Raw genomic sequence first — 19,079 nt, 5'->3', positions numbered from 1 at the left:
GGTGTGGATCCAGCCCCGGCCCACCATGGCCTCACCCGCCCCCTGCCTCTTCAGTAATTCCTATGCAGGCACTGACGGAGCCGAGTGTCCGCTGCTGCCCCGGCTGCTCCCTGGAGGTGCTGCCCACCTGCTCAGCCCAGAGCTCGGGAGACGCCTGCCTGGCCGCCGGCCCTCACCCTCGCCCTCCCCTCGACGGCGCCAACGCTCGGGCTGCAGTGATCGCAGTCCGGGCGGCTCACCTGGCGCCGGCTCCCCGTCAGCCCCTATGCCTGATACTGTGAACCCTCCTGAGTTTCCCGTCATGTATTTATTTGGGGCCCTTATTCTTTGCACAGACATGGCAGCACACGTGTGTGTTTTTTTAGAAAAAGAAAAAGGCCAAAAAAAAAAAAAAAACCCACCACACAATGGAAAAGAAAAAACTCCATTCCACTGCACTTCTGGTTCTTTGCTGTGCTTGCATGTGTCTTGCTGAGGGAACCAGGCCCTAGGCTCTGGGGACCTGCACCCCAGTGGAATCCATTCCAAGTCCTGGCTGGGATGGACGGGCACCTGGGACGGAAGGGCCGCCGGGTCCCCAGGGCGCCTCTGGAGGCCTCCCACCACGCCTGCCAGGCGCTCTTGGCTCAGGGTTTTGGGCCAAGAGCCGGACACCGTCCTTGAGGGTGGCCGGGCAGTGGCTGGGGGCGCTCTCCACCCTGTCACCCCTGCCATCTCTCAGAATGTTTCCCACCTCCCCGGTGACCTTGAGCGGGAATCACCCGGCGTGATTAGAACCTCCATGTGGACGCATGGCCGCCCCCTCTCAGTGGAGCTCAGGGCCGTGGGCTTACCTCTCCTCCAGAAGACGGGCCAAGCTGGGAGGAGGCGGCCGGGCCCTCAGCCCGCGGGACTTCCCGAGAGCCGTGTCCTGGAGCAGAGGTCCACAGTCAGGTGCCCGGCCTAGAGGACCAGACCCCCTTGAGTAAGAGGACTGAGGTGGGCGTCCTCTCTCTTTTTAATGGTGGGGGCACCTGTGCCGATTGAAGGACAGGAGAAGAAATTCTCGGTGAAAAACAAATTTTGTTTTTGGATGGTCATCTTCAGCAGGGCAACCACTGCTGGGCCCAGAGCCCCACAGGGCGGCCGCCAGGGGCCCCTGCTGTGTCCACAGCAGGCTGCTGGAGCTGGCAGCTTTGCAGGTTCTCTCCCGCCTCTGGAGAGGGACACATCAGGGATGGTTTCCCCTGGCCCGACCTGCCCTGCATGGGAGGAGCTGGGAGTTAGCGTGGAGTGGAAGTTGCACCTTCTGGGAAAATTTCTCCCCACCTTTGCCTCCCTGGTGGAGCCTGAGACAGCTGGAGAACCCACCGACCCAGGAATTTGATTTTTTGAGTCCATTGCAAACTGCGTACACTGCTGTCCTCGTGCTCGGCGGGCCCCTGCTCGCCTCCCCGGCACAGCCCGCTTCATGCGCCTGGCTGTAACCTGGTGTCTAGCTGCGCCTCTCCTCCCTGGAGAACTGGGCTGTGCCCTGGGGGCTCTCCCCACGCAGGGCCGCCAGGGACACTGCAGCACGAAGCAGCTCTGGGAAGAGAACCTGTCCGAACAAGCCTGCGGGTGTCCTGGACTAGAAGCAAAACAGCGTCCTCCCTTCCTGTCCACGGAAGGTGTGTCCAGACTCCAGAACGTCCTCACCTGGACTTCACACGGGCGCCCTCTGCAGTGCCTGCCCCGTCCTGCCCGGGGGGGAGGCAGGCTGAGTGGGCAGAGGTCTGAAGGGGACGAACAGGGACTGCTGAGTTGCCCAAAAGCCAACCGGAGTCTCCGCCCAGGCCCCCAGAGGCCGCACACAGAGACACTGTGTCCCATGGGGACCACCAGAGCATCAGGCCCTACGTCCAGGACGCCCTCAGCCACCTGGAGCTGCAGGAGCTGGGCCCCTCAGGCTTTCCCGAGTGAACCATGGAACAAATGCATCAGTCGGATGCTGACTTGGAGAAATTTGCAAACCTTCTGGTGATCAAGACGTTTTCATTTTTGTGCTAAGTCATGAACACCCCTTTGAAGACCCCCTTTGTGTTAGTTGCATTTTTTGTCCCTTTTTCAGAGAACTGTCACACGGATGCAAAGTGGTCTGCGGACTGGGCCGACGGGAGGCATGTGCTTATGGTCAGGGCAAGGGTGGGAAGGCAGGACCTTATTTATCACGTGTAGTGAACTCGCGGCCTTCCCCAGACCCCCAGCAAGGAGGGCCCTGGACCCACCCAGCTGTCGCCCCACCCCGCCCCAGGATGGAAGTCTGTCGACTCCTTTGTGGCGATGTCCTGGTTCTGTCGCAGCTCGTCCCTGACGGCTGCTGTCACTGCGAATGTGGGCACGAATGTACAAATGAAAGGCGTGTTCTGAGACTGAAAAGGTGGAACCTCCAGTGTGTCCCCTGCTGGCCTCTGGCCTCTGCCTCCTCTCACCCTCTCCCTCCACCACCTGGCTCAGTGCAATACTCCCGTCCCACTGGGGCCCCCTGCCATGGTACTGTCGCCACAGCCCCTCGGTCCCCACCCCGGGACAAGCACCCTTGGCCACCTTCTCTGGTGGTTCAGTTGCATCGCCTGTCCCTATCCCAACCCCGTTTTTATGGCCGAACTGATTTCCAAACACAACAAAACTGCAAACCTTGTGTGTCTTAATTCTCACCGGGGGTTCCGTGTGCTCAGCCCCCATGGTCTGGTGTGTGACAATCTGGGGCACAGCCTCCTCGGGCACAGGACGCCATCCCGCTCAAACCCAGAGCCGTGGGCGCCTCTGTAACCGCAGCCACTGCTGGCCCCGTAACACTCATATGCAGCCCCGGGACCCCACCCCCCAGCCCCGCCGTCCCCCCCCCTTTTTACTTGGAAGAGATCTCTAATAAATCGGGTAATAAGCATTAGCCGCCTCTTTGTCTCTGTGCGATCCGATGGTCCGAGTGGGAGTTTAAGGACTGACTTTGAAGGAGAGCACAAAGAAACCTTAGTAAGAATCAAAATAATTAAATAACAGCAACGGACCCAAATGCCTTAATAGTAGTGAGTTCCAGTTCAGCTCGGAAAAACTTAAAAGCTCACATCAGTGCAACCCAGCTGGAAGGAACAAACACTCCCCGGAGTTTGTATTTGTTCTGCCAGAGTCTCAAAGATTGAGTAATGCATGGACCCCTTTTAAGGGGAAAATATTTCTCCCGGACTCCCAATTTGAGAAACACTGCATTGAAAATAAGATCCTGTCTGTAAGCAAGCCCTTGGAAAACCCAGTTTTAATCCCAGACGCGGACGGCTCGGCTTGTTTATACACAAGACTAGGCGATCGAGAATGTGCTCACCTTACATTCAGAGATGAGTATCCATCCGGATACGCTCAAGGATGCATCTGCATCGGGAAAATCACCAGGACAACCCACATCCCATGACAGGCAGTCGTCAAGGGTTCCCTTTGCGCCACCACCGCCACCTCGGCACCAAGCAGAGCATACAAAGCTAGCATCTAGGGTGGTGTGAGGAAGTTGTATTATAGGATAAACATTTAAAGTATTAAGTGCCATTCTCTGGGGTGGGCTGGGAGAGCTCAGAGCAGGACTCCGGGGTCCTTCAGGTCTCCGGGCCTCCATTCTTGCCCCTTTGTGGTCTTGCCCCTGCCTGCCTGAAGGGACCCCACCTAACGACCCCTTTCATCCCTCCCTGCTCAAAGCCCTCTTACGGTTCGCCAGCACCCAGAGGACACAGCTGGACCACCAAGTTCAAATCCCAGCTCTGCACTGCCTCATTGAGGGTGGGAGTGTTACAGTGACTTTCACTCTGAGCCTCAGTTTCCCCCCCTATAAAATGGGTTAATGGGGAACTTAAGGAGTTATCCAAGTTATGTTTTGTTTTTTTACCTTAACCCCTGAAACACATAGGTATTATTGGCGGTGGTGAAGCATGATGGTGACTCTCACTGAGGGTCAGCCCAGCATCTAAGGCTTTTCAGTCTCCGTCCCAGCTCCCACCCGTCGCCTCCTTGGGCAGCCTGAACTCTCACCTACGGTTAGGCTTCCCCGCCTCCACGGGCCGCGAGACCTCGCCCCCGGGACACGCCTCCCTTGGCTACGCCCCTAGACCCCGCCTTCTCTTGATCCCGCCTCCTAGGCCCCGCCCACGCCGACTCCAGTTCCTCTCTGGACCGGCTTCTTGGTCCCGCCTCCCCAGGCTCCGCCCCGTCGCCGTTCCTGGTTCGTCCTTGCTCCGCCCACTGCTCCTCTGGCTCCCTAAGGCTCGAGGACCCACCTGGGCCTGCCCCCAGTACTGCCTGAAGAACGAATCCCCAGCCCTAGCGACAACAGTCCGGCAGGAGTTCATTACGCAGGCCACGTTTGAGGACGGTGGGGAGGTTATGAGAGGGTCGGAATCCCCGCGGGATGAGCCGCGAGATGGGTTCCTATCTCCCTGCTCAGGCGTGGGTGGGGCAGCCAGGCACGCGCCGCGATCGAGGAAGGCCCCCGGCGCAGGTCCCGGATATTTGTGTCCGCGCCGTCGCCACCTTCCCAGCCGATGGGTAGGGGTACACGCTCGCGCTCGCGGTCGGCTGGTCGCAGGGGCCGAAGGCAGCGGAGGCGGAGTGGGAGTCGGAGTCGGAGCCGAAGTTGGAGCGGGAGCCATGGGCGGCGAAACCGACGTCGCCGGGACGACGAGGGGCGGTGCAGGCGGAGGAGCCGGGAGCGCAGGTAGGGTCGCTGTGTGAGCCGCGCTGGGGGTCTGGCTCCAGCCCTCGAGGAGCTGGGAGACCCCCGAGTTAGTCAGGGAGGGCTTCCTGAAGAAGGGGACGTCTGAGCACGTCGGGGTTAACCAGGCAGCGAAAGGAAAGCGAGAGGCGTTCCAGGCAGGGCGCCTGGTGGTTGGAAGTACAGCAGGAGGCGCCGTGAGCGAGGCGGAGGGGAGTCGATGAGGTCGGAGAGGAAGCGGGAGACCAGATCGTGCGGTCTTGTGTACCGTGGTGAAGGGTTTGACTGTTATTTGGAGGGGAGTAGGGAGCTGTGGAGGATTTTGAACCAGGGAGCGATGTGGTCTGGATTACTTTGCAGGACTCCTGCTGGTTTTCGCGTGGAGAAGGGACTGAGAGTGTCGGCAGGAGTGACACCAGGGAGGAGGAAGATAGTGCAGCTGTGCAGGCAACAGATGATGATGGCCTTCAGGAGAGGGAGGCTGTGGGGAGGTACAGTGGGAAAATGGGGAGATTTGAGAGGGATTTCCGAAGTAGAGGTGACAGCACTTGCCAATGGAGGTGGGGTGTGAGAGAGAAGAACTGTTGATGGCAGGTGGCAGGACTCAACTGACTCCTGAGACTTGGTGCTCAGCCTCCCCTCAGCCCGCAGCCCTTTTCTTCTGGAGATGGGTCACCTGGCCAGACTTGGCTTGAGTCTCCTCCAGCACAAAGAACCAGCACCGTGACAGGGACTGACTCTCAGACCTGCGTCTTAGTGCTGGCTCAGCCCATAACTGGCTGTGACACTCAGGCCAGTACCTGCCCCACTGTCCCCCAGATTTCCTCATCTGTACCCTCAGGATCTCCACGGGGCTTCTCCAGGCATGCGCTGTCTCCCATCCCTCCAACCTGTTCTCCACACCATAGCTGGAGTGACTGTTGTCAGACATAGCTGATCACCCTCTAGGTTTGAGAAGGTGGCTTATTCTTTTGAGTCTCATAAGATCATTGCCACCTAGGAATTCCAGGAAGATATAAGCAGAGGAAATAGTAAAGAGATGGTTTAAACCAGGGCTTGGCAAACTACAGCCTGTGGACCAAGCATAGTTTTTACATGCTTGAACGGTGAGGAGGAAAAAAAAATCAAAAGAATAGTATTTCATGACACGTGAAAATTATTTGGGTTGGCCGAAAAGTTCATTCGGGTTTTTCCATACGATGTTACAGAAAAACCCAAACAAACTTTTTGGCCAACCCAATATATGAAATTCAAGTTTTGGTGTCCAGAAATAAAATTTTATTGAACAAATTTATGTCTATTTGTTCATGTACTGTCCGTGGCTGCTTTTGCGCTATGACAGCAGAGTTGAGTAGTTGTGCCATAGACGCTCTGGCTCTTAACAGAAAAAGTTTGCTAACTCTGGTTTCAGCTCCTGGCCTTGATGTTTTAGCATTGGTTCATGTGTAGTTGTAAATCTTGTGATTATCATCTAGTGGTTTCTAAGATTTTAGTTATTCACAAGAATCAGCCACCCTAGATATGTAATTAGAGTCAATGTCATTTATGAAGATTTGATCAGATTTACAGCCTGTATTTACGTACTTGAAAATCAAATAATTGATTTTCATGGTGTAGATTCTTTGACGTGAGCTTAGTAAGTGGAGCATTTGACAAACTAAAGACAGATGTAGTTGCTCAGAGGCCCGCAACATTAAAGAATCTATCCCCAGGATTCGTACGTTGCCTTCCGTGCTCGCAGTGCCCTTCCAAGGCTCTGTATTCCCTACAGTGTTACTCCATTTCACTCCTGCCCGTCCTATAGGACCAGTTAAACACCATCTTCTCCTGTAAGCCCTCCCTGGACACCTTGGACAGCGCTTATAGCTCCTGCACCATCTGGCCCCAAGCCCCGCCTCCCTGCCCTCCCCTCCTCCCTCTCTCCCCCTCACTCACTCTGCTCCAGACACACAGGCCTGCCTGCTGCTTCTTGAATATGCCAAGTAAATTCCTGCCCCAGCGCCTTTGCTCTTATTGTGCCCTCTCCCTGGATCACTGTTTCCCCAGATCTCCGCCTAGCTCCCTCCCCCACTTCCTCCGGCGTTACTTCCTCAGAGAGATCCTCTCTGACCTCTCCGCACCCTGAGGCTGCATCACTATCTTGGTAGCTCATGGTACCATCTAGTGTCACACTGTGTTTGTTGATGTGCAGGCAGGGGCCATCAATGTTTTGGTCACTGCCGTGTCCCCAGAACCTAGAACAGCTCCTGGCACCCAGCAGGCGCCCAGTAAAGGGCGGTGGGATAGATGGCTGGCCAGCAGGCAGCGAGCGGAGCTTTGCGGGTCCCCTCTGCAGGTTGGATTTGGATGAGGAGCGGTGGCAGCAGCGGCGAGGCAGGCAGAGCCGGAGCCCCCCGCCAGCCCCCCGGCGCTCCCAGGACCGCTCCTCTCAGTCCGACTCGGGTGACGAGCGGCAGCAGCGCCGGGGCCGATGGGCCCGCCAGTGGCAGCAGCGGACACACTGCTGGTCCCCCAGCTCCTCCGCGTCCAGCTCCGCGTCCCCGGACCCCTCCCAGAGCCCTCGGGCGGCGGCGGCATCCCTGAGCCAGCGCCAGGGCCTGCAGGAGCGGCTGCGCCTGCGCGCGGAGCGGAAGCAGCAGGAGGAGTTGATGAAGGCCTTCGAGACGCCCGAGGAGAAGCGGGCGCGGCGGCTGGCCAAGAAGGAGGCCAAGGAGAGGAAGAAGCGGGAGAAGATGGGCTGGGGCGAGGAGTACATGGGCTACACCAACACCGACAACCCCTTCGGGGACAACAACCTGCTGGGCACCTTCATCTGGAACAAGGTGAGCCCGAGGTGGCCACCGGCCACGCCCTTACTTCTGCTTGTGTTGCTCGCCAGCTCTTGCTGTCCTCCTGCTGGTTTTTGCTTCATGAGCTGTTTACAGCTTATTTTCAGAGACGTCGTTTAGCATTCCCAGCACACGTGCCCAGGTCGTACCTGGCCATCGAGAGTGTATTTTTACCCACACATGCACACACACTGACTCCGCCAGCTTTGCCTACGCTGTCTTGTGCGCTGTACAGTCTCAGGCACTCTGCCCACAGAGCCAGCCTAACCTCAAGGCAGGTTCTCGGCGTCACATGCCCGGGGGGGGATTTCACCTCAGAGCTGTCGCCTCATCCTTGAGATGAAAACTACACACCAGGACTTCTCCTGCGGTCCAGTGGTTAAGACTCTGTGCTTCCACTGCAGGGGGCACGGGTTTGACCTCTGGTCTGGGAACTAAGATCCTGCATTCTGTGCGGTGCGGCCAAAATAGATAAATAAAAAACTAAAAAAAACCACAAAACTAAAAAAACAAAAACAAAAAAAACCTCCCACAAAACTACACACCGATCCCTTACCCACCAGCCGGGGCCTTGGGCACTTGGATTAAAGCAACACAGTTTCCCTCGCAGTCCTGGAGGCCGGAAGTACAAAGTCAGGGAGTCACCAGAGCCGCGTTCCCTCTGGAGGTTCTAGGGGAGAATCTTTTCTTGCCTCTTCCAGCTTCTGGTGGTTGCCCGCCACCCTTGGCTTATAGCTGCATCACTCCAGTCTCTGCCTCTGTCGTCACGTGGCTGTCTTCTCTCCGTGTCTGTGTCTTCACGTGGTGTTCTCCTCCCTGTGTCTCTGAGTCCAGAGTTTCCTTGTCTTATAAGGACACACCAATCACTGGACTAAGGCCCAGCCTAGTCTGGCACGACATCAACTAATCACGTCCGCAGAGACCCTGTTTCCAAATAAGGTCATGTTCATGGGTTCCCGGGTTGGGACGTGGACATATCTATGTGGAGGACAAGTTCGACACGACACAGCTGTGGGGAGGGTGAGAGCCGGTGGACACAGGCGGAAGCCACCGTATCTACCGCTGTCTACATACGCTGTGAGCTCATGGCACCTCAGGGCCTTTGCACTCACCATTCCTCTACCTGCAGCACTCCCGAGCCCTCCCCATGGCTGTTTCTTCCTCAACCTTCAGATCTCCACTGATGTGTCCCTCTTCTGAGAGGCCTTCCTGGCCCCCTTGGTCCCCCAGGTTCCCTGCGTCCTTTATCAAGGCACTGCTTCTCCCTTCCTAGTGCTTTACTAACAGACGTGAATCATGCGCCTGTCGGGTGCTGGGTACCGTGTGGGCCCTGCGCATACGTCAGTGAGTGATAGAGAGATGCCTGTCCCTGTGCGGCCAGTAGTCTCGGGAGGCTGGCTGTAAATAAGTCATTTAGCCGAGTCCGCAGAGGAGGGAACGAAGGCAGGCAGGGGTGGGCGAGGAGGCTGCAGTTTAAACACACGGGTCCAGAGAGGTCTCGCTGCAAAGGTGACATCTAAACCACATGTCCCACTTTATGGCGTGTAATTCCCGTGGACTGTGAGCTCCACAGGGCAGGCTTTGTCCCAGGCGCTGGCACGCAGTCGGCCCTCGGTAAATGTCGAATGGGTGAGCGGGCCTCGGGGCGTCTGAGAAGCCCCGGCCCAGCCTCTGAGACCTCTGTAGTCTGGGGAGGGCGCTAGACGGCCCAACTGTATGAGTGGTGTCACGCATCTCGTCCCGGTGTCCTCGGGGCGCTGGGCTGGCAGAGTGGGCAGGCGTGGTGTGGGCCGCGAACATGCCTCTCCAGGCCGGGCGTTGGTCGAGGGCTCTGTGTCTGAGTGTGGGCTCTCTCCGTCCAGGCCCTCTGCGGCTGTTCTGTGTGGCCGTAGAGACGAAGTGTGGTCATTGTCACTGTGTGGCAGTGGCCCCAGGCCGGGCCACCCCGTGTCACCCTGGAGGCGCATTTTTCTGTGCACAGGGGCTCCTGGAACGACCCTCGGAGCCAGTGGAGGTGACAGGAGGCACGGGTCTTGGCACGTGCTACCCACAACAGTTGTGAGATGACTTGGGAGGGTTGGGGGTTCTCCGGGAGCCTGTGCCCGGGCCCCTCCGTCAGGTGAGGGCACAGACAGGGAGAAGCCGCTCTCCATGCTCAGGGTGCCCTGAGGGGTCCGTGAGCGGGGACCCCGGCGAGTGTGCTTTCAGAGTCCCCCTCTCGCTCAGCCTCTGGTTCCGCCCCTCCGCATGGCCGCTGGGGGTCTGAGCTGCTGAGAGCCGGACACCACCCAGCCAGTGCAGCCAGGCTTGTGTGTAAAACAAGAGTCAGCAGCCCCAAGTAAGGCTGTCCCGTGTGTGACATGGTCGAGTTCTGCAGAGGCGGAGCTGCCTCTCCCCATATCTCAGCACACGGCTCGGGGCAGAGGGCGCCCCACGATGCTGGAGTGTACTGAACCGATTCTGCAGGCGAACGGGGGGCCACATCTTCCGCTGGAAGTCGGGGTGTGGCCGCGGGCAGGTCACTTCTCCCTCAGCCTCGTGCTCCTCATGGGCAGAGCGGGTGCTTCGGTCTGGTGGATGCCCGCCTCGTAGAGCAGCAGGTGGTCCTGGGGCGGGCGGCAGGAGGAAGCATCGCTGCTCAGGGGGTGTGTCGTTGGCCCTTCCAGGCCCTGGAGAAGAAGGGGATCGGCCACCTGGAGGAGAAGGAGCTGAAGGAGCGGAACAAGAGGATCCAGGAGGACAACCGGCTGGAGCTGCAGAAGGTGGGGTGCCCCGGGCCACCCTCCTTCCCTCCTGAGGGCTCCCAGGCTGGCTCACCCTGGCTTATGTCAAGGGAGACCTGACTGGTTTACGTGGAGAGTCCAGGGGACATTGGCTTCAGACATGGCTGGATCCAGGGGCTCGGGCAGGGATTCCAGAGAGCTGTTTCCCTCCGGCTCGGCTCTGCTGGCCTCTGGGGTTTATTCTAAGACACTCCCTGCTGGGTGGCCAAACTGGCCCTGGCTGCTGAAGGCTGCCGTGTCTCTAGCAAAAGGAGGGCTCCGTCTGCCACAGGGTGTGTCCAGCGTTTCAGGCATCCCCGGACCGATTCCTGTGTCCGGGGCCAGCCCGCCGGGGCCAGGCCATGGGTGTGGTCCCACCCGCCCCTAGGGAGTCCCCCAGCCCGACAGGATGAAGGCAGGCCCACGAGACCCCCATCGTCCGCTGTGCGCCCACAGGTGAAGCAGCTGCGGCTGGAACGGGAGCGGGAGAAGGCCATGCGGGAGCAGGAGCTGGAGCTGCTGCAGCGCGAGAAGGAGGCGGAGCACTTCAAGACGTGGGAGGAGCAGGAGGACCACTTCCACCTGCAGCAGGCCAAGCTGCGGTGCGCGCCCCGCCCCCGCCGCCCTCCCGCCCCCGGGCGCAGGGAGCGCGCCCCGCTCACGTCGCCCCTGGGCCCTCAGCTTCCCACCACCTTCTCCTCCCCAGGGTCCCTTCTGACCCTCTTTCGGGCGCTGCGCTGCTTTCTGTCGCTTCCTTCATCGCTCCTGTCTCCCCAGGGACCGGGTGCCAAGGGGACGCACGAACGTGCTGCTGAGTGGAGGGTGCCAGGTGCCCTGCCATCCCCAGACCGCGGGGTGCTTCACTCAGCAGCCTCGTCTAGAGTCAAGAAAAGTGAGGCTCCTGAGGTGTCGAGAGTTGCCCGAGCTCACACAGGGTGTGTGAGCTCCAGGCCCGGCCCCCTTCTCACCTTGCTGCCCACCAGCCGCGCCAGCCCCCAGGGGCTCAGACCTGCCTGGTCACAGGGCTCCCTGGGGTTGGACCGGGGTCAGCCTCTGATGCGTGTTCCCACACGCAACACTGAGGCTCCAGATCTTTCACCCCGGCTGGGCCTCTCTGACCCTCTGTCCCCGCCCACCCGCTGCTCTTCAGACCCCCTCGCGCCCGTCTCTGCCCCTCTCAGGGCCTGTGCCTTGCGGCTGACCTGTCTTGCTCCTCCGCCTGACACCTCCTCTTCCAGGAAGCCTTCCCTGACCACCACCCACAGCAGGCCGGGCTCCTCCCCTGGCTCCGGTCAACCCCCAAGGGCGAGGTCTTTAGGAGGGTAGACACAGCCCCGGCTCTGACACTGCCCCCTGCTCCCCGGCAGCTCCAAGATCCGCATCCGGGACGGGCGGGCCAAGCCCATCGACCTGCTGGCCAAGTACATCAGCGCCGAGGACGACGACCTGGCTGTGGAGATGCACGAGCCCTACACCTTCCTCAACGGCCTCACGGTGGCCGACATGGAAGACCTGCTGGAGGACATCCAGGTACGGCCCTGCTGCGCGCCCGGCACCGCTGCTGCCACTCCAGCCCCGGGCGTGCCTTCACCCACCGTCTGCGCCTCCGCCTCCAGGTGTACATGGAGCTCGAGCAAGGCAAGAACGCGGACTTCTGGCGGGACATGACCATCATCACGGAGGATGAGATCGCCAAGCTCCGCAAGCTGGAGGCCTCGGGCAAGGGGCCAGGTAATGCGGGCCGGGCCGCCGGAGGCACGCCGGGCTGTGCCCTCGGGGAGGCACCTCTGGGTCTGGTGGGAGCCGCTGTGGGCCTGTTGGCTCCACAGAAGAGGCCTCGGCTTCCTCTCTGGGGTCTCCCTGCCAGGGCCTGTCTGCGAGCCACCAGGGGGCAGCACTGGGCAGCGAGGGCAGCGGGTCCTGAGTGAGGCGCTCTCCCGCCCGCCTGAGGGCTCACCCAAGCAGTGCCAGTGGCTTCCTTTAAACAGCTGCTTAGCGCTGGGCTCCCCCGGGAGCGGCGTCCACGGGTTTTCTGTTTGGGTTTCAAGTTTTCGCCGGAGGCTCCGTCCGTTTGAGTGAGAACAGGACCTGACTGCACTTGGCGGGAACCCGTGCAGCGTGGTGTGCTTCTTTAATCACCTTTTCTTTTCCTCAGAATGATTGCCTGCATATAATTGCAAGGGAGACAAGCTCTAAAGCAGGGTCTTTCCCCCCAGCACGGCTGACATTTGGGCCCAGACCGTTCTCTGTGGGGCTGTCCTGGGCCCTGTGGGGTGTGGAGCAGCCTCCCTGCCCCACCCACTCGGTGGCAGGAGCCCCTGGTCGTGACAACCACAGATGTCCCCTGACATGGCCCAGTGTCCCCTGGCAGGAGGCAGATTCAACTCCGGTTGAGAGCCACTGTTCTAAAAGCTCGTTGGCAACCACTGCAGTCCCACCCCTCCCGCCTCCTTGAAGCCACCGGCTCTAACGACATCTAGCTCCTGGGGGCCTTGAGCCTGTGTCACTAAGCCCTCAGCTCCATGTTAGTGCCAACCCATGGTGGCTGAGGACGAATGCCCTCCCTTCCCTGAGCCTGTGTAAGTGCTGTTCTCTGCTCAGTTGCGGTGCTCGGGGAGGTTTCCTTCCTCTTAGGAAAAGGAGGAGCATCCTTTATCCTTGTACGTGGAGTTTTATTTCTCCCGACCCTTTTAGCGGGGCACATCCTGTAGTAACTTCCAGAGAAAGGAAAGGACTCTTTGCTATCAGAAATGGGTGTCCAGGGGAATTCCCTGGAAGTCCAGTGGTTAGGACTCTGTGTTTTCACTGCCGAGGGCCCAGGTTCAATCCCTGGTCGGGGAACTAAGATCCCACAAGCCACGCGGCACGGCCAAAAAAATCCAAAAACAACAACGACGACGACAAAAAATAAATGCATGTCCAGAAACATCTGCTTTGGTGGCAGTGGTGCTGGTTGGGAGGGTGCTGCAGGGCCCTTGGACAGAACGACAGTTACAGGTGTGGCCCTGGGTGCACACCTGGGCTGCCCAGCAGCTTGGCCACCTGGAGCCGATCGGTGACCTCCCCAGGGCTTGGTTGTTCCTTGCATCGCAGTGGGTTGAGAAAACACCTCCGGGAGGATTGCGTGAGGAGGAGTGAGTACATGGTCGTCAAGCATTCAAACCAGTGCCCGCTCTTATGATGCCAACGCCTCAGCGCAAGGACCGTGGGTGGGGGATTCTGCACCACTGACCCCACCTTCCCCAGGTGGTCAGACACCTGGGAGGCTCCCATCAGGCCCCCTGCCCCGTCCCTGGGCCCCTTCTCCCCACTCCCTCTTCCACAGCGGGTGGGTTGTCCGCTGCCACCCTCCTGCAGCTTCCTGCACCCGCCCCAGAGGAGGAGCCCCTTTCTGGAACCCCACATCTCTCTTTCCTGTGGTTTGTGCCCTCGCATCCTCCAGTAACTTGTAGAGAGAGGCAGGAAGTTGTTGGCATCCCACGTGTCAGGAAATGTCTTCTCTCCCCTTGGCTGGTGGCCGTGGGGCAGGAGCCCTGCCCCATGGCTGCAGAAAAGTGTGAAGGGACGTTGTGCTGGGTCCCTCCCGTTTCCAGGGCTCCCTGCGTGCCTCGCCCACGGTCTCTCCTGTGGCACTGCCCTTCCCTCTCCCCCACCCTGCCACGTCAATCACCCCTCTGTCCCCTCTCCCTTCTCGCGTGTTACGGTCAGGGTCCCAGGTGTCCTCAAAGAGAGTGTGTGTGTTTGTCTTCTTTTGGCCTCATTTCCGCCACCACTCCTGGAGCCCCTCAGAGGCGGCCTTCATCATTTTAAATTAAGTTGGCCCTTCCCTTTTCTTTCTTTTTCTCCCCCCCCCTTTTCTTCTCTTTGCAGCTGGGAAATCCTAACTGTACAATAGAGCGCACAGTAGGAAGTGGGTCCCCGGACACCCCTATGGCCTCTCCAGTGCCCCGCCCCCCTTACAATCCCCGTGGGTCCTCCCAGGGAGCATCTCTGAGGAGAAGCCTTCCCCCCACCCAAACGGTGCCACCCCCTCTCCTGAAATGGTGTCCCAGAGGGCACTCAGCCGGCACCCTCCAGCCAGGCCTGTTGGTGGACCCTTGGGTGGCATCCAAACCCAGGACCTGGCTTCCTTTAAGCAGTGGCTCAGCACCCGTGGCTTCTGTGGGAGCGGCGCCCACTGGGGCTGTCTGTTTGGGTTGTAAGTTAGCATCGGTGGTTCCGTCTGTCTGAGCGAGCAGAGGCCTGGCTTCTGTTTGAGGTCAGTGCAGGATGCGGCTCTGCTTGGCTGGGTGTGAAGGGTGTCGCCAAATTGGGTTTTGGTCCCGTGATGTGTCTGCACCTGCTACAGACCGAGGCCGGGCTGCCGGCCCTATGGGTCTGCCGCTGAGCTAGGGCTGCTTGGGAGCCCAGGTGCTGATTCCAGGGTCCCAGGTGGTTGGCTGGAGGGGACTCGGGTTCTTCTTGACCCTGTCTGATCAGCTGGGCTTGGAGAAGCCGGCTTTGGAGCAGGGAACACGAGCCAGTCGCCTGCCCCCACGTTTACCCAGCAGCTGCATACAGAGCTCCCTGCCCTTCGAAAGCCGAGAATCAGGCATCCAGGCCAAGGGAGCAGTCTGGTGGTCGGCGAAGGCTTCCCAGTAGAAGGGAGCTCTCGTTGAGGGCTGAGGATGGCTGGGGTCTAGGAGGCGGACTGGATGGGGAAGAACTTATTGCTGGTGGGAAGCACCCACCGCATGTGCAGGGGCCTTGGGGCAGGGCAGGGGTCAGAAGGGCACAGCGTGCTGTCTGATGAGCCACAAACAAGGAAGCCAGCCAGTGTGAGGGAGAGCCGGGGTCAGGCAGCATTGGCCTCACCCTCAGGGGCCTCTCAGTCTAGAGGATTAGGACCTGGGACCAGCCCCATGCCAAGCAGCCCTCACCCCACTGCAGGTGAGCGGCGAGAGGGGGTCAACGCCTCGGTCAGTTCCGATGTGCAGTCGGTCTTCAAGGGGAAGACGTACAGCCAGCTGCAGGTCATCTTCCAGGGCATCGAGGGCAAGATACGGGCCGGGGGCCCCAACCTAGACATGGGCTACTGGGAGAGTCTGCTGCAGCAGCTGCGTGCCCACATGGCCCGTGCCAGGTGAGCTGGCGGGGCTTCCCTGGGAGCCACAAGCTGGGGCCCCAGCTGGAAGGCCTCCGCCCAGCCCCCAGCAGCCTGCCCGCCTTCCTTCCGGCCTCTACTTAGCACCTGGTCTTTGTTTTCCCCGGGTCAGTGGACATCACAGGAAGCCCTCAAGGCTGCTGTCCCCCACCTTCCACAGGCCCCACACCCACTGTGTATGAATTCTCCTCATGCTTGGCGCTGTCATGTAAACACGGCTCCTATCTGCTGCTAAGTGCAGTCACTTCTAAATTTATCCTCTTCCTTGCCTGTCCCCCATCCATTTCCAGCCCAGCTTGGCCCTTAGGTCACGCCTGCATGTGAACACCCCAGTACAGGGACCTGCCTCCTCCCGGTGTCCGCCTGTGCCGTGGCCACTTGCTGCCCTCAAACTCCGGGCCCTTGCAGCAAAATGGGGGGGGGGGGTCATGAGAAGTCCATGGTGGGGCCTTCCCCCTTGGAGAGTCAGGGTGACCACCTGGCCTGTGTTCCAGGCTCCGCGAGCGGCACCAGGACGTGCTGCGGCAGAAGCTGTACAAGCTGAAGCAGGAGCAGGGAGTGGAGAGCGAGCCCCTGTTCCCCATCCTCAAGCAGGAGCCGCAGTCTCCGGGCCACAGGTAGGCCTGCCTCTGGACGTCCCCTGCCGTCCCCTGCCGGGCGGTGGGACTGGAAGCCCCGCCCACTGCCCGCCCCACTGCCCGCCCCGCTCAGTCCAGCCCTCTCTCGCAGCCTGGAGCCTGAGGACCGGGCCCCCACCCCACCCGGGCCCTCGGAGGGTGTCGCTGCTGAGCCCGAGGCGGAAGCGGCAGCACCGGCGGAGGGCGAGGCGGACGGGGAGGCGGTGCTCATGGAGGAGGATCTGATCCAACAGAGCCTGGACGACTACGACGCCGGCAAGTACAGCCCGCGGCTGCTCACGGCCCACGAGCTGCCGCTGGACGCCCACGTGCTGGAGCCGGACGAGGACCTGCAGCGCCTGCACCTATCCAGGCAGCAGCTCCAGGTCACAGGTGCGGGGTGGGGCCAGCACGGGGCGGAGCCTCCCCTTGGTGAAGGGGGCGTTGGTGGTGAACCCGCCCCGATCCTCCGATCCTCCTCCGCTGCCTGCTCTCTTGAGAGTGTCCGTTCATTCACCTGCTCGCTCGTTTGTTCGTTCTGGGCGTCACTGGCTGGCTGGTCCCAAGGACACAGTGGTGGTGGTCTTTACTTCCCGTGCCCAGCTCTGCTCTGAGCTCCTTACACTGCCCGCTTGCCAGGGCCTTGGCCTTCCTGGGCAGCCATCGTCCCGGAAGAGCGGAGAAACGGCCTCGGAAAGGCCCCGGTCCGGGGTCCCACTGCAGGCTTCTGACCACCAGGCTCTTCGGCCAACCTGGCAGGGGACACGTGGTGTTTGGTGCCCACCTGGGAGGGCGGGGGGCACCCGGCAGGCGGGCCCGGGTCGGGGCATGTGACCGGGAAAGGGAGGCTGTGGTGCCGGGGTCCCGGTTAACACACCCCGCCCGCCCCGCCCGCAGGCGACGCCACCGAGAGCGCGGAGGACATCTTCTTCCGGCGCGCCAAGGAGGGCATGGGCCAGGACGAGGCGCAGTTCAGCGTGGAGATGCCGCTGACGGGCAAGGCCTACCTGTGGGCGGACAAGTACCGGCCGCGCAAGCCGCGCTTCTTCAACCGCGTGCACACGGGCTTCGAGTGGAACAAGTACAACCAGACACACTATGACTTCGACAACCCGCCGCCCAAGATCGTGCAGGGCTACAAGTTCAACATCTTCTACCCCGACCTCATCGACAAGCGCTCCACGCCCGAGTACTTCCTGGAGGCCTGCGCCGACAACAAGGATTTCGCCACGCTCCGCTTCCACGCCGGGCCGCCTTACGAGGACATCGCCTTCAAGATCGTCAACCGCGAGTGGGAGTACTCGCACCGCCACGGCTTCCGCTGCCAGTTCGCCAACGGCATCTTCCAGCTCTGGTTCCACTTCAAGCGCTACCGCTACCGCCGGTGACCGGCGGGCCCCCTCCCGGACCCCTGCGAACTGACCAGGGTTGTGGGAAGCCAGCAGCCTCCCCCAGCTGGGCCTCCTCCTCACAGGGCCTCACTTCCTGGTGTGAACAGGGGTCGCTGCGGAGCCTGCCTCAGAGAGCTGAGGGGACCCACCACCAGGCGGGCCTGGGGCATTGACGCCCAGGAGGGGCTGCTGATGGGATTTTCAGAGCCCAGGGAACCAAGCAAGCGTCTCCAGACCTCAGCCCTTGGATTGACGCTGAGCCCCACCCAAGAAACAGGCCCTGCATCGCCGGGGCTCTGGGGGGCTTGCAGGGCGTTGCTCAGCCCCTGGACATGGCCAGCGGCTGCAGGACCCAGGCTCCAGGCCCTTGAGTGCATGTTCCCGGATAGGCCATCCGGGGACGTCTGTGGTCCCCCAGTTCGCCCCTGGTGCTGGCTGGGGTCAACCTCTGCCCGGTGGGCACGGAGGACACGTCGCCACCCACCATCGGGTCTGGGAATATCCTTCCACAGCCACCGAGCACAGGAGCCCCCAGGGTGCGGCTGTGGCGCCCCATCGGGCCTCTGGACCTCCACGTCCCTCAAGGCTGCGCTCCTAGAGCCACTTCCCAGCCACCACAGGGCCGCCCTCCTTGTCCCCGAGTCTCGGACGCGGGCAGTCAAGGGCCTGGCAGGTACAGTCACTCACCCAGTCACAGAGTGTCAACGGTGCCCCAGGCAGGCCCACCCCAGAAACAGGTGGCTTTTAGCGTTTTCTTACGGAGACATTTCCAACCTCAAGTGGTCAGAAGCCTGAAGGGCCACTGCCAGCTCCTCAGACAGCCTCACCCAAACACCCTATTTCATCTAGAAACATTTCCATTTCAGGCTGTTTTCTCTAAAACGAATTTTTTAGGTGGGGGTAGGGGGCGGGGGGAATCTTGTTTATTTTCATTTAATTGGTCTACATGGGAGATTGCATGTTTCTTTTCAATAAACATTTTATTTTGGAATAAGTTTAGGTTTTCAGAAATGCTGCAGAGATAGTCTAGTGTTCCCGCACCCCACACTCAGCTGTCCCCATGGTTAATGCCTTACGTAACCACAGCACATCTGTCACAACCAAGGCACTAAACAGCTAAGAAGACCTTTTGAAAACAACCACCACACCTAAAAATAGTCAATAACAGTTCCTTAGGGAGCCCCTCGTAGTCTGAGGGCTTCCTCCCTCTTTGCCGCCCACCCCCGGCCTCAGCTCCCAGAAGGAGGGTGTACCCCTGAATGCTCCAGGAGGTGCTCGGCTGCTCACCTAGGCCAGGGGATGATGCTCAGCAGTGTCTGGGGACATCTGTGCTGGTCATGATCTGGGGGGCTCCTGGCATCGTGCGGTGAGGGCCAGGGATGCTGTTCCACACCTCACAGGGCCCACGATGGCCCCCCACAGAGAGTAATCTGCCCCTATGTCCCCAGCGCTGAGACTGACACTCCCCAAGCCACTGGTCATCTACCAACCCTGACTTAACAATGTCCCAGGAGCCTCTGGCTCAGCTCTGGCCTCCACTGCTCTGCCCCACCCCACACATGCTCATACATCAGTAAACATGTTCTAGACAGCAGGGCTTGGGGACTCGGCAGGGAAGTGCATC

General features: G+C 60.3%; 2 protein-coding genes across 5 annotated transcripts in view; both read left to right on the top strand.

The window, feature by feature from the left end:
* The window catches only part of PIP5K1C (phosphatidylinositol-4-phosphate 5-kinase type 1 gamma), a 59,424-nt gene extending 56,513 nt beyond the window's left edge, over positions 1–2,911 (top strand). For all 4 annotated transcript variants that reach the window (XM_060094636.1, XM_060094637.1, XM_060094634.1 and 1 more), the window contains one exon: positions 55–2,911. In XM_060094636.1, the coding sequence (XP_059950619.1) occupies positions 55–57 (3 nt within the window). In that variant the 3' untranslated portion in view covers positions 58–2,911. The remainder of the gene's footprint in view (positions 1–54) is intronic.
* A 1,591-nt stretch (positions 2,912–4,502) lies between these two features.
* CACTIN (cactin, spliceosome C complex subunit) lies at positions 4,503–17,548 on the top strand. The gene is made up of 10 exons (XM_060094633.1): positions 4,503–4,717; positions 7,050–7,536; positions 10,209–10,304; positions 10,761–10,906; positions 11,672–11,834; positions 11,921–12,035; positions 15,234–15,426; positions 15,942–16,064; positions 16,177–16,457; positions 16,962–17,548. Exons 1-10 carry the CDS (start codon positions 4,545–4,547, stop codon positions 17,450–17,452), a joined length of 2,268 nt encoding a protein of 755 aa, XP_059950616.1. The 5' UTR covers positions 4,503–4,544; the 3' UTR covers positions 17,453–17,548.
* Positions 17,549–19,079: the final 1,531 nt, after the last annotated feature.

This window comes from Mesoplodon densirostris, chromosome 3 (assembly GCF_025265405.1).
Source record: "Mesoplodon densirostris isolate mMesDen1 chromosome 3, mMesDen1 primary haplotype, whole genome shotgun sequence".
Taxonomy (NCBI): Eukaryota; Metazoa; Chordata; class Mammalia; order Artiodactyla; family Ziphiidae; genus Mesoplodon; species Mesoplodon densirostris.
Note: the sequence above shows the minus strand (reverse complement) of the source record. Positions and strands in the feature narration are given on the sequence as shown.